At 42.7% G+C, this 17,089-nt stretch overlaps 2 protein-coding genes across 2 annotated transcripts in view; one reads left to right on the forward strand and one right to left on the reverse strand.

The window, feature by feature from the left end:
- Nucleotides 1-17,089, reverse strand: part of LOC310769836 (E3 ubiquitin-protein ligase MARCHF5-like) — a 96,671-nt gene that overhangs the window by 31,723 nt on the left and 47,859 nt on the right. The gene's annotated exons all lie outside the window — the stretch shown is intronic.
- LOC310769717 (uncharacterized protein) overlaps nt 1-17,089 on the forward strand; it is a 59,540-nt gene that overhangs the window by 23,666 nt on the left and 18,785 nt on the right. The window contains exon 2 of the mRNA XM_083629353.1: nt 153-220. Coding sequence (XP_083485479.1) covers nt 153-220 — 68 coding nt within the window. The remainder of the gene's footprint in view (nt 1-152; nt 221-17,089) is intronic.

Genomic DNA, 17,089 nt, shown 5'->3' on the forward strand with positions numbered 1-17,089 from the left:
GTAGAGCAAATTACAGTAGTCAAGCCTGGAGGTGACCATCTCATGGATCACTGTGGCCAGGTCGGGGCGGGAAAGGTAAGGGACCAACTGCTTGATGGGTTTGATCCATTCTTCACATTCTGACGTTCCTGTTTCTCTTTTCTCATGGACAGGGAATTGATTTTGATGAAGATCAAATATCAGAAATCAGCCTGGAAGATGGGGAGGATCTTCCTCCAAGGTAATCCTGTGCTAATCCCCTCCCCCATAATCAATTGCTTTTTAAAAAAACCCCAGTAAGAGTAAGGTTCAAGTACTGATGGAGCCGAGAGAAAGGGGCGGGTTCGCACTCCCAAATACTCAAGCTGTATTTTGAGGCTGCATGCATGACATGACTGAAAGATTGGATGTTATTGACAGATACTGAAATCTTAGACCTGGAGGGCTGGGGCAAACTTTTCGGGTGGCATGGCTACCTGGGTCACGATAAAATAAAAGCACATAGAGGCTTCACTAATCATTTGGTGAGAAAGGCCCTATTCAAAGTTTGGGAAAGAAATAAAACAATAGTAACAGCCAAAACTCCCTGTTGGCTATCACCTATAGAGTCATCAGCCTTGCACAGAAGCAATATGAAAGATAGCTGGCTAACATATAGGGAACTCGTAGAAGAGATCAAAGATTGCCCAACAGTAAAGAAATTTGAAGAATTAAAAAGGGGTGTGTGAATTGGTTAGAATATTTCCAATTAAAAACAATATTTGAGAAGGATAATAAGCTTAAGGAGTTTGATAAAAAAATCTCGGTATGGGAGAAAGAAATTTTATATATCAATCAATCTTTATTACGGTCCAGAGACCCTACAAATCATTACAAATCAATACACAATTCATACAGCCTACCTCCAGGTTAAACAAGCATTTTGTTTAGAATATAGGGCTCATTTGTTCTTGCAACCACCGATAAAAACTTTTCCACTGCTAACGTTCTAGCATTTGTCCGGTCTTCCAGTAGGAACCTGACATAGTGAGCCTCTGATTTTCCCGGGAAAGGTACCAGCAAGGGTAGTATCAGTTCAGCCCTGGCTTGCTCATATTTTGCACAATGCAGCAAAATATGTTTTATGGAATCAATGTCTTGAGCACACGAGCAAAGTCTGTCCTGGTAGGGAACTCCTCTCAACCTGCCATCCAACACTGCAGAGGGAAAGACATTTAGTCTGGCTTTGGTGAAAAGCCTACGGTAGTTTGGTACTGTCAGATTTTTAATGTAAGATGTTAACTTAAAGACATACTCATATTGAACTCCTAATGCCAGCTGACTACAGACTGCGTGTGATCGAGATCGCAAGTCACTGTGTGCATTATCCCATAATCTTTGCTTTAAAATCTTTTGGGCGCCTTCATAACCCAGGTAATACAGTTGGGGGGAGACAGACCAATAGAGGTGGCTTTTTTAGCCATGGTTTTCTGCCATTTGCTGACAAATTCCTCATTGGTCAGGTGTTGGTACAAACCCTTCCCTAGGTTAAACATTGAAATCCTGAGCCCATGTTTTAGGGCAGCCCACCACGCTCTAGCTGAAATTGGGCATTCACCAGCTTCTAACAGAAGTACGGAGTTGGGGACGCAGTTGGCTACCTGCAGCAGAGATCGTAGAAATTTTGCCTGAAAGCCATCTAGCTTTGGCAGGTCCCCATTATGCCAGACATTTGCTGCATACAGGAGTTGGGAAACGGGCTTTGCGTTGAAAACCCTTAAGGCTGCTGGAACATATTTGCCGCCCTTTGTGAAAAAGAATCTGAGTATGGCTAGCTTTGTAATCTCCGCCTTTTGAAGGGAGGTTTGCCAATTGTTATGTACTGAAGTTCTCACCCTGGGCCAGCAGGGAGATACTGTAGATAGTCATGCAAATGAAGGATTGAAAGTGACGTTCAGTGATTGGATAGTTTGTATGCAAATGAAGGATCGAAAAGTGACGTTCAGTGATTGGATAGTTTTAGAAAGTCGCAACAGTTACGCTGTTCTGGAGCTCTATATAGGCAGGCTGACTGAGCTCCTCAGTTCAGTTCTGGCCTTTTGAATAAACAAGAGCTGTTTGAAGAAGTATTGTGTCGTCTGATATGTTCGCCCACAACTTAACACCAATGGTGCTTCCAAGATCCTGTATGATGGAATGTGAGCCCTAGATAACTGAAGTATTTTATCTGTTCAAGGTTATGGCCATCCAGCACCCATTTAGACCGGGAGAATCTTCTTTCAAAGACTAAAATTTTAGATTTTTCATAATTAATGGATAAACCATTTCCAGAACAGTAATCAGAAAATTTCCTCAGCAGATAATTCAAACCTGGTCTGGAACGTGAGGTGATGGCCGCGTCATCAGCATATAACAACAAGGGGGTCCTTCTCATTCCTATTTTTGGAAGGTGTCCATCTGGGTCCATTAAGCTCTCTTCTAGGTCATTTAAGAATAGACAAAACAATGTGGGGGCCAAAATACAACCCTGTCTCACCCCCTAGTCATCTCGATGCTGTTCGATAGCTGTCCCTGTCGACCGCATCGGACCTGCAGTTTGGTTCCATGGTACAGGGCTTTTATGAGAAAGAGAAGTCGTTTGTCCTGCAAAATCAGACTTAATTTGGACCATAGCTGGGATCTGGGGATGAAGTCAAACGCTGATTTCAGATCCATGAAGGCCACGAAGAGTTTACCCTGTAGAGGCCTGGTATACTTCTCGGCTAGGAAGGACAGCATTAGACAGTGATGTTGAATGGTTCTCACGAAAAGCTGCCTGGGCTTCAGATAGTATATTATGTTCATTTAGAAAAGTTGTCAGTTTGCTACTGAGGAAACGGGCATACAGCTTCCCAATTATTGAGAGCAGGCTAATTGGCCTATAATTGGAAGGTACATTTGGGTGGCCTCTCTTAAAGATTGGGACTACTATAGCATGTTTCCAGCTATATGGTACCTTACCCGAGTTATTTACTACTGTAAAAAGTGCTGCCAGAAGCGGAGCCCACCAGTGCTGGTTTGATGTAATCAACTCAGCTGGGATAAAGTCTTTCCCCAGAGCCTTTCCACTCTTCAGATTCCCAATTAATGTATGGACTTCCTCCACAGTAACCGGCCTCCAATGAGGGAGCAGTGACAATTCTGCCCTGTCATCATCCTGGAAGCTGGAAGGGAGGTTTGGATTTTTCATAAATATATTTCTGAAGTGGTTCTCCCAAACCTGAGCTGGAATGACACAGCTGGGGGCTGAAGAACTATTTTTCATTGAGTCGGAGACCAGTTGCCAAAAGAGTTTAGTTTCATTGTTTAGTGAGGCATTCAATAGCAGGGACCAGGAATTTTGTTCGGACTGCCTTTTTTTTGAGGCCAAAAGGGCTTTATACTCTTTTTTGATTTTGAAATAAGATGGAGGTAAGTAATTTAGTCCAGCGTTTCTATAGGCCAAATAAGCGTTCCTTAAGGCTTCCCTCTTTGTGCGGCACTCTTGGTCAAACCAACCGTGCCCTTTAGCAGTGTGTGGCTTGCTGGCTGAGTTTATGTTGACAGAGACCACATCCTGCAAGGACTCAATGAGATTTTCGTAAGCCGTCAGGGAGGAATCTATTGATAAATTGTTTATTATAATTGATCTTAACTTAATTGCAGTTTGTGAATTCAATCTATTCTCAACTGCAATTGCTATCTCAGGTGTCCATTTTTTTCTACGCAATGCTGGATCATTTGCTTTATCTATATCCTCATGTTCTATGTAAGAGCTCTGAACTGAGTTTTGGCCAGTAGTGGATATGATTAGAGTTAGGTGGTTGCTTTCAGTCCTATTATCTATGGTGAATTTTTTAATTGATTCCAAGGCCTCCCTGTTAGTGAGACAGTAGTCTATTGTGCTGGCTCCATTTGTATTTATGAATGTGTATTCGCCTTCTCTGTCCCCGGGGAGTGCCCCATTAGCAATGATGAGGTCAAGACTTATTTGTTAAAAAGCGAGGCAGAAGCCAGCATAGTTTAGAAAGAGGGCGCTATTTCCCTTTAGATCTCTTAATATTAGGAATTTTATTTCCAGGCTATCATCATTTGAGCCTATTCTGGCATTCATATCTCCCATTAGGTAAAATGGCGATCCAGGGTACTTAATTTGTAGGGAATAAAGGAAACTATGGACTCAATTTACGCCACGTGCTCTCTGTGTTTGCACTGTATATGGTGGGATATAAGCTGAAACAAGAATGATACCCTTGGATTCCAGATGCAAAGTGCCAGCTGCTCGAAAACTGAGCACTCAGTAACTTGTGACACCAACTGAGTGGAAACCAGAGTTACTAGGCGCCCCCTCGGTCGTCCCCTTCCGAGCGGTTTAGAGGCCTTGATTTCATAGGCGTCGTAACCGTCGAGAACTATGTTGTCAGTTGCCCAAGTTTCCTGCAGCATTATTATGTCAAAACCCGTTATATATTCACGAAATGGCACGTCCCCTAGTTTGTTGGCCCAACCCGCTATGTTCCATGAGGGAATGTTAAGGCTGCTCGTTCCATAACTGGCTTGGCTTCATTGTGGTGGGGAAATTGTTATCAGCTCTCCCGCTGGTTCGGTAATGATGCAACCGTTCTTAGGATATGCACGGTGTTGTTGTTCTCGGGGTTGATTTGCAGCATTTTCCCGATTTCCCGGCATCGACAGTGTTATCTGAATTGCTGGGACCATTGGGGGGTCTTCGTCAAAGACAATTAAATCTGTCTCTGGCTTTCTGTGTGTCCCATTTCCCTTGGGAGGAGCGTCACTTGGCATTGGCTGATCAGATTCCAGCTGGGGTAGAGTGTGGTGAAATTCTGGATCTGCCAAAGGCGTAATGGAGTGTCCTATCTTTGAATTATCTAGATTGGGCTGGCGTTCTTTGTATGTTTGGCCTTTTTGCTCGGACGTTTTCCTCTCCAAGGGAGTGTTACGGCTGGGTTCACCGCACGTATTCATCTTTGACGGCCCTTCCGAATGAATCATGGCCCTATGGCGAAAGCCCTTCGGCAGAGAGAGTGTTGATTGCTTGGGGTCGGTCCGGCTATACGACAAGTTTGGCAGTAGTTGTTTTCGTTCTGTGTCTTTAAAAACACGCCTCAACTCAATATTATAGTCCTGTAAAAGGGCCCTATATTTCAGGAGCATTTTAGGGGTAGCTGAGTCAGAAAATGTCAGCATGAGTCTAGTGTGCTGAGGGTCCATGCAAAGAAGGTTTATCGCGATCAGAGTGTTGCAATGGATATTTAGTAAAAGCTTAAAGTTTCTCTTCACACTGTCGATTGATTTCCAGTAAGGCAGCATACCATTAATTTTATATAACAACCAACAGACTCTCTCAGAAATATATAAACTGTTACAAAATGGGAAAATAGAAAAGGAGGAAAAAGGAGACACTATTAAAATGTTCAGTTTCTGTTAATTAATTCTCATGAAAACTTACAGATTCTGGCTTCACACAATTACCTCAAGGCAGTGTCAATTTACTCTTGGCAGAAAGCCAAGGTCTGCTTGACCTAGAAACTGCTTACTCTGATTGGTTAACGACCAGCACTCAACTCTGTTATCTAGGAGTGCTAGCACAGTTTGGTGTGTTAGGGGTGTGTTAGGAGTAGAAGTGCTGTGTATGGTTAAGAGAGAGAGAGAAAGAAAGGATTTATTTTGTTTTGTTTTGTATGCAGAAACTCTGCTGGTTTTATTTTTCCTTTTAATAAATCCTGTAAATAGTTATTCTGAGTCTAGCTGACTAGTCATTTCCACCTCAACTAGCTTCTTCGCTGTGCAGGAAAACTCTGCTACGTTTGGGCTAAAGCCATTAGAGCTATGCCTGACACTTCAAAGTTCCATGAGGTTATGGGTATTGTGCTGCCAGCCTGAGTTGTGGTGGTGTCAGCATCAACGGTGCTGGTTCCAGTAGTTCCAGAAGTTGTTGTTCCCGTTGGTGCAGCAGATGGACACTGGCTGGTTCCTGACTGTGGTGAGCTGGTGACGCAGTGGACACAAGGACAACAGCTGCAGCGTGTGAGTGCTGGGTGCTGTGGTTCCTGTTTTCTCTCTCGGTGGTCGTGAGTAGCTGGTTCCGGGTTCCAGGGACATCGCTCTCAAGATGGCCTCACAACCAGTTCAGATGGCTTTTGAGCGTCTGAATGACTCCAATTACTTGCTGTGGTCAGAACGCGTGCAGGCAGTGCTGCAGAGGGATCGTCTCTGGCAAGTGGTGAGTAAGTTTCCTGCGAAGCCTGATGATGAAGACCTCGATAAAGACCAAAGAGCAAGGGCCACAATTGTCTTGGGGCTGGAAGATTCCCAGTTGCCGTATGTGAGGGGAATCAAGACAGCTAGAGGTGTGTGGCAAGCACTTAAAGAACTCCATGTGCGTGAGACAGCGGTTTCCAAGCTGTTCATTCGCAAGGCATTGTACAAGGCAATGTTACAGCCTGGGGTTACAATGCAGGAACACCTACACAGTTTACAGTTAAAGTTTGCTGCGCTACAGGAAAGAGACTGTGCGTTAGACCAGCAGGAGAAGGTGGCTATTATTTTGAGTTCTCTCCCGGAAAGCTGGGATAATTTAGTTTTGTCTCTAGAAGGCATACAGGAGCGTGATTTATCAGTCAGTTACGTTACTGGGCGTTTGATTGAAGAATGGCAGAAGAGGCAAGAAAGGTCGTTTGCTGCAGAGGCTTCTACAGGCGGGCGGTTTGGAAGGAGTTCTCATGCCGTGCCAGAGGTGAAGCAAAAGCAGCGTACTGATGAGGAGTCAGCATTTGCTGTTAGGCGTTGTTTCCGATGTGGGTCTTCAGCACATCTAAAACGACAATGTCCGGAGTTGGTCAAGTCTCAGTGGCCGGTGCAGGAGCAGAGACGAGATCAGCAGCAGCAGCAGCAGCGTAAAAGGAAATTCTTCAAACGAAAACAGTCGGCTCAGCTGGTGACCGCCAAGGTCAAGATTGCTGATGAGAAACAAGCTGTCTGGGTGGTCGATTCGGGAGCTTCTCGGCACATCGTAAATTCAGATGAATTGTTTGTTTCCAAGAACTCAGCACAGCGCAGCCAGGTGGCTCTAGCAGACGGAAGTACTTCCGAAGTGATTTCGGGGGGTGCAGTTTTTGTTCCTTGTCTTCGTGAATGCCTGCAAAATGTACTTTGTGTGCCTTCATTAAGGAGCAATCTGATGTCTGTAGATTGTTTGCTAAAAGCTGGGTTTAAAGTGTATTTTGAAGGAGACAGTTGCATTATTAAGAAGGCTGGTGAGACTTTAGGCACTGCTAAGTCAGAGGGAGGCTTGTTTTGGCTTAAAGCGGGATCTCAAGTTGCAGCAGTAGTCAGTAAATCTCAGCCTGCAGTGAATAACAAAGCTATACATGACAACTGTGTGCACTTATTGCATAGGAAAATGGGGCATGCTGGCTGGAAAAGTGTACTAAAAATGTCTGAATTGGCTGATGGGGGTGATTTAAAGAGTTGTAACAAGTACCTTGATTGTAATGTTTGTAAAAAGGTTAAAACCCACAGAGTCTCTTACCCCAGAAGTGACAGAGTTAGTGAGTCACCACTACAGCTGGTTCACATGGACGTAATTGGTCCATTTGCTGTAAGCAGGGGTGGATCGCGTTTTTCATTAACAATTGTGGATGACGTCACGCGTTACTCTTGGGTTTTTCCCATGAAGAATAAGGGTGACGTGTTCACTAAGTTTAAAAGCTGGGTGGCATCTGTGGAAAGATTTCTGTCCATTAAACTCAGAAGGATTCAGACGGACAGAGGTGGCGAATTTATGTCAAATGCTTTTAGAGATTGGTTACAAAAGCGTGGCATTGGGCATAGAAAAACGAACGCTTTTTCCCCAGAGGAGAATGGCGTTGCAGAGCGAAAACACAGATCTTTACAAAATATGATGTTTGCCATGCTTGATGATGCTGATTTGCCCATGTCTTATTGGGGGGAGAGCATGCTCACCGCGTGTTATCTCCAAAATAGGCTCTTTCATCAAACAATAGGTACAACTCCGTATTTTAAATTGTTTCAGAAAAAACCCAAAATTGACCATTTGCATGTGTTTGGATCAAAAGCCTGGGTATTAATTCCAAAACAAATGAGAAAGAAGGGAGTTCCTAAGACCAAACAGTTAGTGTTTGTGGGTTACCAGGAGCTGGGAAAAGGTTTCCGTTTTGCTGAAGGGACAAATGGCATTGTGATCTCCAGGAATGCCAGTTTTTGTGAACATAGTGGCTGGGAGAGACTACATGCCAATACTGAGGTTTGGTTTGAACCTTCCCAGGAGCTTCATGACTCTGAAGGTAAACATAGAGAATCAGAGTCTGAGGGGGAGGAAAGTTCAGATAAGAGCTCTCAAGAAAGTGGAATTAGTCAGAGACCAGTTGCTAAGCAACAAAAGAGAGGTCGTAGTTCTGAGGAGGAAAGTGGGTCAGAAGAAAAGTTTTCTCCCAGAAGATCTAAAAGACAAAACAAAGGAGTGCCTCCGGTGCGTTTTTCTCCAGATACTGCAAATGTGTTTAGTGTAATTGCAGAGCCCAAGAGTTTTCAGGAGGTGTTAAAGTTACCAAAAGAGGAGGCAGAGCTCTGGAAACAGGCAATGGAGGAAGAGATGTCCTCTCTGAATGAGCACAAGGTCTTTACACCAGTAGCAGCGCCTGAGGGGGCAAAGATTGTAGGCTGCAGGTGGGTGTACAAACTTAAACCTCTGGTGACAGGAAAGTACAAATACAAAGCTCGTTTAGTGGCTCAAGGATACTCTCAGAGGCCTGGAAAAGATTATGATGAGATTTTTTCCCCTACTGCTAAGGGGGACGGTGTAAGGCTGATTCTAACGCTTGGAGCAAAGAGAAAACTCCTGTTAAACCATTTTGATATCCAGACTGCATATTTACATGCATCAATATCAGAAGACCTGTATCTAGCCGAACCGCCTGGTTATGAGACAGGTTCCAATAGAGTGTTGAAATTAAACAAAGCTCTATATGGTCTCAAACAGGCTGCAAGATCTTGGAACAAATGTTTCCATGAGGCTTTAGTGTCATTTGGTTTCAAGCAGAGTACAGCTGACAATTGTGTTTATGTACGTGGTACAGGCAGTGATCAAGAGTTTTGTCTGATTTATGTAGATGATGTATTGTATGCTTGCAAAACAGATAAACAAACTAAAAGGTTTGCCAAGCAATTGTCCAGTAAGTTCAAAATGAAAGACTTAGGCCTGGTTAGGACATATCTAGGGTTGGAAGTGTGCTGGGCCCAAGATGGCAGTTGCCTAATTAGTCAGCAGAACAAAGTTAAACAACTACTGACTACATACGGGATGCAGGATTGCAAAGGGACAGTGGTGCCTATGGATCCAGGTTTCATAAAAACACTTCATATAGATGAGAGTCCTGAATTTGAACATCCTGATGTCATTCTGTAATTGGAAGTTTATTGTATTTAGCACAGTGGTCCAGACCTGATATTAGCTACGCAGTAGGCATATTAAGTAGATTGGTCTCAAAACCCACACTAAATGCCTGGAAAGGGGTAAAACAAGTTCTGAGATACCTCAAACAGACAATTGGCTATATGTTACAATTAAATTCTTCAGAAGATGAAATGTTGAGTTGCTACTGTGATAGTGACTGGGGAAATTTGCCAGATAGAAAATCTGTCACAGGACTAGTCATAATGGTCGGTGGAGCTTTAATCAGCTGGCGGTCACGCAAGCAAGACGTTGTAAGTGTGTCATCAACGGAATCCGAGTACGCCGCATTGAGTGAATTGTGCAACGAGGTGATTTATTTCAAGCATTTGTTAGCAGATTTAAATGTAAATTGTGGAGAACCAGTACGAGTTTACATTGATAATCAGGCTTGTATAACCTTAAGTAAAACAGAGGGTTTCAAATCACGTTCCAAACATATCTCTGTAAAATACCAAAATGTACGTTGCTGTGTACAAGACAATATAATCACATGTACTTATGTATCAAGTGAAGAAAATGTAGCAGATGTATTAACTAAACCATTGGCAAAGATAAAGAACAAGCAAATGTGCAAGGGTTTAGGTTTGCTGGAAAAATAATCTCCTACATAGGTGTTATTTGATGTTAATTGTCCAGCAGAATCTGTGAGGGGGTGTTCAGTTTCTGTTAATTGATTCTCATGAAAACTTACAGATTCTGGCTTCACACAATTAACTCAAGGCAGTGTCAATTTACTCTTGGCAGAAAGCCAAGGTCTGCTTGACCTAGAAACTGCTTACTCTGATTGGTTAACGACCAGCACTCAACTCTGTTATCTAGGAGTGCTAGCACAGTTTGGTGTGTTAGGGGTGTGTTAGGAGTAGAAGTGCTGTGTATGGTTAAGAGAGAGAGAGAAAGAAAGGATTTATTTTGTGTTGTTTTGTATGCAGAAACTCTGCTGGTTTTATTTTTCCTTTTAATAAATCCTGTAAATAGTTATTCTGAGTCTAGCTGACTAGTCATTTCCACCTCAACTAGCTTCTTCGCTGTGCAGGAAAACTCTGCTACGTTTGGGCTAAAGCCATTAGAGCTATGCCTGACACTTCAAAGTTCCATGATAAAAAATGGGAACAAGATCTGGGCCACCCAATTGAATATAATGAATGGGAAAGGCTATGGACAAAAAATATAAATTTTTACAGCATGTTACCTAATAAGAGAGAACTATATGAAAATGCATCACAGGTGGTCCCTGGCACCAGAAAGGCTTGCAAAAATGAATAAAACATAATATGAATGAATGAACTTTATTACGGTCACAGACCAGGATAAAAAACAACAACATATAAATAAAATAGCAGTTAGGATTTTTTTTAACTGATAAATGTTGCAGCAGATAAGAACAAAGAAACAAGCATAGGATAAAACATCTGAATAAAATACAAGGTTAAACACGGATAATGGATAGATAAAAACTGATAATTAAAACAGATAAGAACTAAAAACAAATAAAAACATGCAGTTAAAACAACTGAAAGAGTGTAAGAACTAAAAGACTCACAGTTAAAACAACTATAAGAGGCTGCAGAGTAGAAGCCTCTGAAATAGAGGACACTCACAACATTAGAAACTGATGTGCAGATGTGGTTAAAACAGACAATTAAAACAATGTACAACAATAAATTTAGAAACAATGTGCAACAATAAATTTAGAAACAATGTGCAACAATAAACTATCCCAGGGAGTTGACTCAGAGTCACCCATGGAACCGAGTTTGGGGATTTTCATGCCGGACTATTTTGAGTTGGGCGATGGTCTGCGCCTACAGATTTGTACACAGAATCTGGAGACCATCCAGGTCGTCTTCTGATCTTTGCCTAACAGCAAAAGGTCAAATTTTTGCTTTTGCGGGAGGTCGGCGAGCCTCACCAGTAGGGGATCAATGAACTTACTATGTGCCTCTTCGTAAAAGGGACATTTAAAGAACAAGTGTTCTGGGCTTCCTATCTCTCCCAGTGGACAGGTGCAAAGTCTCTGAGCGTAGGGGACTTTTCTAAAGGCTCCATCCAGGACCGGTGAGGGAAGAGCCGCACTTCTGGCGAGTGTAAAGGCCCTTCTTGCATTTCTAGATACGAGAAAGAAGAGATATGCTGCCGAGAGATATGTCTCTCGGTATCTAATATTCTTTGCCTGACCGTGGCTTTTGCCTGGCCCAAGCCCAGACTTAGAAGGGCTTGAGGGACAAAACCCAGTTTCTGGAGGGTGTTCAGAACTGCAGTCTGCCAGCCCGACTGGAATTGGTCGCAGAGGATCAGTGGGGCTATCCCTCGGGGGGAGCAGATTCAATGTCAGCCATTTGTAAATTGTTGCTAAGCAAATGCTACCCTCCACTCTCATCATCCCCGTTTCCAATCTCACCCATGCGTTTGATACACATCTGGGGACTTGGAGGAGAGCTCTAAGAAGTCTAGATTGAACTCTCTCAAGGGGGGAGAAAGCAGAGGAAGGCGGACCCAAAAAGGAACCATACAGGAGTTGTGCCAAAGTTTTGGCCTTGTATAATTTTAGAGCTGTGGGGACAAAGAAGCCCCCTTGTGCTCTGAAGAATTTAAGAATACAATTTGCGGTTTTATCCGCTGAACTCCCGATGGAGTTTATGTGTAGTTTGTTGGTTCCTGAGGCCTGTACCACCATTCCTAGATACTTATAGTTTGTGACTTGTTCTAATTTATGGCCTTGGAGTTCCCAGCTTCTAAGCTTTGGTTTTCCCCCAAAAGCGAGTATCTTGGTCTTTTGATAGTTGATTTTGAGACATTCAGATTCACAGTATGTTGCGAGCTTTCTTAGTGCTCTTTTGAGTCCAATGGGGGTTCTAGATAGAATTACTGCATCATCGGCATATAGCAGGACTGAAATATGCCGATTTGCAAGCTTTGGTGGGTGGAGTTCTGAGTCATTGAGTACTAAGTTATTTAGATACTAAGTTATTTAGATAGAAATTAAATAGTAGAGGGGCCAATAGGCACCCTTGCCTGACTCCTTTGAAGGTTTTAATAGGGTCCGTTAGGTGTCCTAGGCGGCTGCACCTGACTCTAAGAGTCGTGTTTGCATGCAGTGCCTGGATTAAGAACAGGAGCCTTCTATCTATATTGGTACCCTGTAGTCTGTCCCAGAGTCTGGTTCTGGAGACTGTATCAAAGGCTGCTTTTAGGTCAATGAAGGCAGCATATAGTGAGGCCTGCCCTCCTGAGTTGTATTTGTTGATGAGATGTTGTAGCATTAGGCAGTGATCTGTCGTGGACCTTCCGGGTCTGAAGCCCGCTTGTTCTATTGCCAGGATATCTTCGTTCTCCAGCCATTCTGTAAACTTATTAAGGAGGTGCTTTGCGTAGAGTTTACTGATCAAACTTAACAAGCTAATCAGCCTATAATTCGCTGGGTCCCCTCTGTTGCCCTTTTTATAGATTGGAACTATTATAGCTGTTCCCCATTCCCTTGGGATGCGGCCGGTGTCATCTATATAGGTGAAGAGGGTGGCTAAGAAAGGTGCCCACCAATCCGCCTGTGCTTTTATCATTTCTGGCGTAATGCCGCCTGAGCCTGGGGCTTTGGCCGTTTTCAGTTGGTTTATATATGATTTCACTTCAGTTACTGAAACAGGCGGCCATTTAGCCAGTTGTTCTGTATTATAATTCCGTAGTGGAGGTTCAGCGTCCTCATACAAAGATTGGAAGAATGAGACCCACAGGCTAGGGGGAATTTGTGAGGGTAAGGGGGAAATAGCTTTATGGGTGCCAGAAGCTACCAATTTCCAGAATAGTGTCTGATCTTTTGCTTTTGCCGCACTAATTAATTCTAGCCAACATTTTCTGTTATAGGCATTCTTTTGGTGGAGTATTAGGTCTTTATACTCTTTTTTAGGGCACGGACAACAAGATAGGCTTGATGTCTGACAGAATTTTCGGCTGTCAGGGCAGCTTTGTAAGCATTTTGCAGGGCTTTCTTTGCCTCAAAGCAGGTGTAATCAAACCAGGGTTTAGTTGATGTTATTGGTTTAGTTGGCCTTTTCTCTGTGCTATTAACAAAATAGGGTTTTAATTGTTGGAGCAGGCTCTCATACTTGGAAACTGGGTCCTCAGGCCTAGGATTACCCCCAAAGTCAGTTAAAATTGTACGGAGTTTTTCAGAGGTTAGAATCTTCTTCAGTTTGGAGTCAAGTGCAGGGGTCCATTTGACTTGGCAACCAGGTCGCTCTAATGCGGTGATCTCTGCAGGGTATACTATTCTCAGGAAGGGTGACTCGTTTAACTGAGACACCTGGAGGTGCAAAGGGAAATGGTCCCCCTCTATGAATGGGAACACTTTTAAATTCACTATTTTTGTTAGCAATTCGCTGTCTGCCAACATATAATCAATTGTGCTGGATCTTACCCCAGACATGAATGTATATTCCCCGGGAATGTTGCCCCTGGTGCGACCATATGAAGACTTAGCCGCCTAGAGAATTTGAGGAGGCAGGCTCCAGCAAAATTTGAATGTTGATCCTTTGACTGCCTTGGTAGTTGTAAGGCTTCTGGGCCAAAGTCGTCAGGGTAGCCTATTTTTTGCCTGTATTTGGTTTCTAAACTGGGGTCATCAGGACCTAATCTTGTGTTTAGGTCGCCCACCAGCAGGACCTTTGCTCCCGGATAGTCTGTTAGCAGTAACCTGACATAAGAGTCCAGTCTATTCCAGATGCCCTCAATATCGTTTTTTTTTTTTTTTTTTGCTTGTTGGGGGGATATAAGCATTGATAATTAGTAAACTGCAGCTTCCCCAGGATATAAGTAGGGCCATTGCTAGGTGATCTAGGGGGACAGTTCCTTACAGGTGGTGTTTAAGCAGAATGAGATTAGGATGCATAACCCCCCCTTGAGCATCCCTGGTCCTCTGCCTGCAACCGCTCTCACTGCATATGTATAGTATCCTTCCAATGATGGGTTTTCAGCTGCCCACGTCTCTTGGAGAGCGATGATGTTAAAGTTTTGAAGGTAGAAGGGAATGTCTGTAGAATGGGAGAGGCATCTAGACCAGCCGGCAACATTCCAGGAGATGATGTTTAGGGCAGCAGTTGATTCTTGGGTTTTTAGATTCCAGGCTCTCATAGCTGTTTTCTGCCGCTGATTCCTCAGGTCCTTTGAGTTTGGCTTGATTGAGCCACGATGCGGAGGAATGGGGGAGCCTTTTGAGGGGAAGACTAATTTGGGGGTATTAATTTGTCCGTCCAGGCAGTCACCCGCTAAGACCTTATTTCATTCTTCTGCATGAATAGCTTCTAGGATTCTAAGGCAATCCATGAAGATTGAGCCGATTCCCGGTGCTGGCACCACTAGTTCGACTTGTTGCGATTTGGATTGGGCTATGGGTGTGTGTGTAGGAGAGCCCGTTTCTTCTGGAGACAGATATCGACAAGATGTCCATTCCTCGTTGGTTAAAGGCTTTGATTTGCAATTGATGTAATTAAATTCCATGGGAGGAGGCGGGGCTAGAGGTGGAAGGGACTTCCTTATGGTTGAAAGTCTTTCAATTAGTGCATCCTGGGAAAGTAGGATCTGCTTGAGGTAGGTTGTTAGGAGTTGTTCATCCTTTGAGGAGAAATCCTTTTCTAGCTTATTTGGTGAGGGCGGGGTTTTGTACAGCCTGCCAGATTGTTTAAGATTGCCAGCCTCTGGGTAGAGCGGCTTACCGTTTCCGGCGCTGTTGGATTCTGCAGTGCTGGTTTTGGTTTTTGGTCTGACTGGCCTATGTGCTCCTAGAAGTGGTAAAGGGTCTTCAATGTTTTCGAAGAAACGGTGCACAAGCAAGCCAGCCCTCAGGAAATTGTCTTTATTAGAAAGGGTCTGCTTAGTTGAGAGCCCGTCCTTAAAAGTCACTATAGGAGAGATGAGAGAACAGAAAAAGGAGACAGAAAAAATAAAGGAAGAAATGAAAGAGGTGAATAAAAAGCAAGAGCAAATATGGGATAACTTAGCAATGACAGAAATGCGACAGAAACAACTTCACTTAAAATTCAGAGGAATAGGAGAAGAAGTGAAAGAGAATGTAAAAGAGAAAATGATTAAGGAGCTAACTAAATGGCTGGAACTAAAAGAGGAAGAGGTAGCATACATGATAGAGAACGCCTTTAGAATAAGAATGAGAGGCCAACAAAATAAGCTAAAAAAACCCCTTGGGGACTGTCTAGTAATCTTTAACTCAATAGAGATGAAGAATTTAATATTAAAAACGAGCTACCATAAAAAACTAATAATTGATGGCAGACCAATTATTGTCCTTAAAGAAATACCAGTTAGACTCCTTCGTAAAAGAGAGGGATACAGACAAATAGTAGGCGTCCTGAAGTGAAATGCTATACAATATAGATGGGAGTTCCCTGAAGGGATTGCCTTCTTTTTTAAAGATAGAAGGTTTAAGCTGACAGACGTCCAAGAGGTGGGAAAATTTTTGAGAAGATATGAGAAAGAATTGGGTAAGGCTGAAGACGGGATAAGAGACAGAGAGGGAAGCAAAACCGAGAAAAGAGGAAGGAAAGAGAGGAGAGGGGCACGGGAAGAGAGAGAGGACGAAGAAGATGTAGTAGAAGAGGAAAAAGGTGCCGTGGGAGGTGAAGAGGCAGAAGAAGAAGAGTATATAGAGAACGGAAGCTCTAAAACACAAGTTTGAAAATCTAAATTGAATAAATAGAAATTAATTTTAATAATGTCTTTGAACTTTTTGTCCTGGAATGTAAACGGTCTAAATGAAAAATCGAAAAGGAATAAAATAGAGAAAGTTTTGAGGAATAAAAACTATGATGTGATTTGTTGTCAAGAGACGCACGTGGCCAAAAAACACAAACATATACTGATAAATAAAAAGTTGGGAGTTGAATTTATTAACTCAGATGTAAGTAAAAAAAGAGGATTGGTGATTTACGTTAAGGAGAAATGGGAATCTGTATTAATTTGCAAAGATGATGAGGGAAGAATCTTGGGAGTTCAAATTAACCACCAAGGTGAAAAATTTAATGTGGTAAATGTTTACACCCCTAATACAAATAAAGCAGAGTTCTTCAAAAAATTAGAACAAGTACTATTAGAATTAGAAAATCATAAATTAATTCTGCTTGGAGATCTGAATGGAGTACCAATACCAGAATTAGACAGAAGTGAAAAAAAGAGGAAATCGAACCAAGGGAAACTTCCAAAATCCTTTAATAACCTTGAAGAAAATCTAGATTTGATTGATATTTGGAGGCATAAAAACCCAATAACGAGACAATTTACACATTTCTCAGAACCACACCAGAGCTGGGGTAGAATTGACCAGATATGGGTCTCAAGAGAACTATCGACAAGAACAACGAGATGTGAAATGCAACCCAGAACCCTTTCCGATCACAACCCAATCATTTTGGAAATAAAGTGTAAGTCATCTGGACCGTATAGGTGGAGAATGAATGAACACTTACTTGAAAATGAGGAGACGGCCGAGAAGGCTAAAAATACCCTAAAAGACTATTTTGATATAAACTTAAATAAAGAAACAAAAATTGATACAGTTTGGGACGCTAGCAAGGCAGTTCTTAGAGGATTCTTAATCCAACAGAACAATTATAG

Source organism: Podarcis filfolensis, assembly GCF_964270895.1.
Source record: "Podarcis filfolensis genome assembly, chromosome: 8".
Classification (NCBI taxonomy): Eukaryota; Metazoa; Chordata; class Lepidosauria; order Squamata; family Lacertidae; genus Podarcis; species Podarcis filfolensis.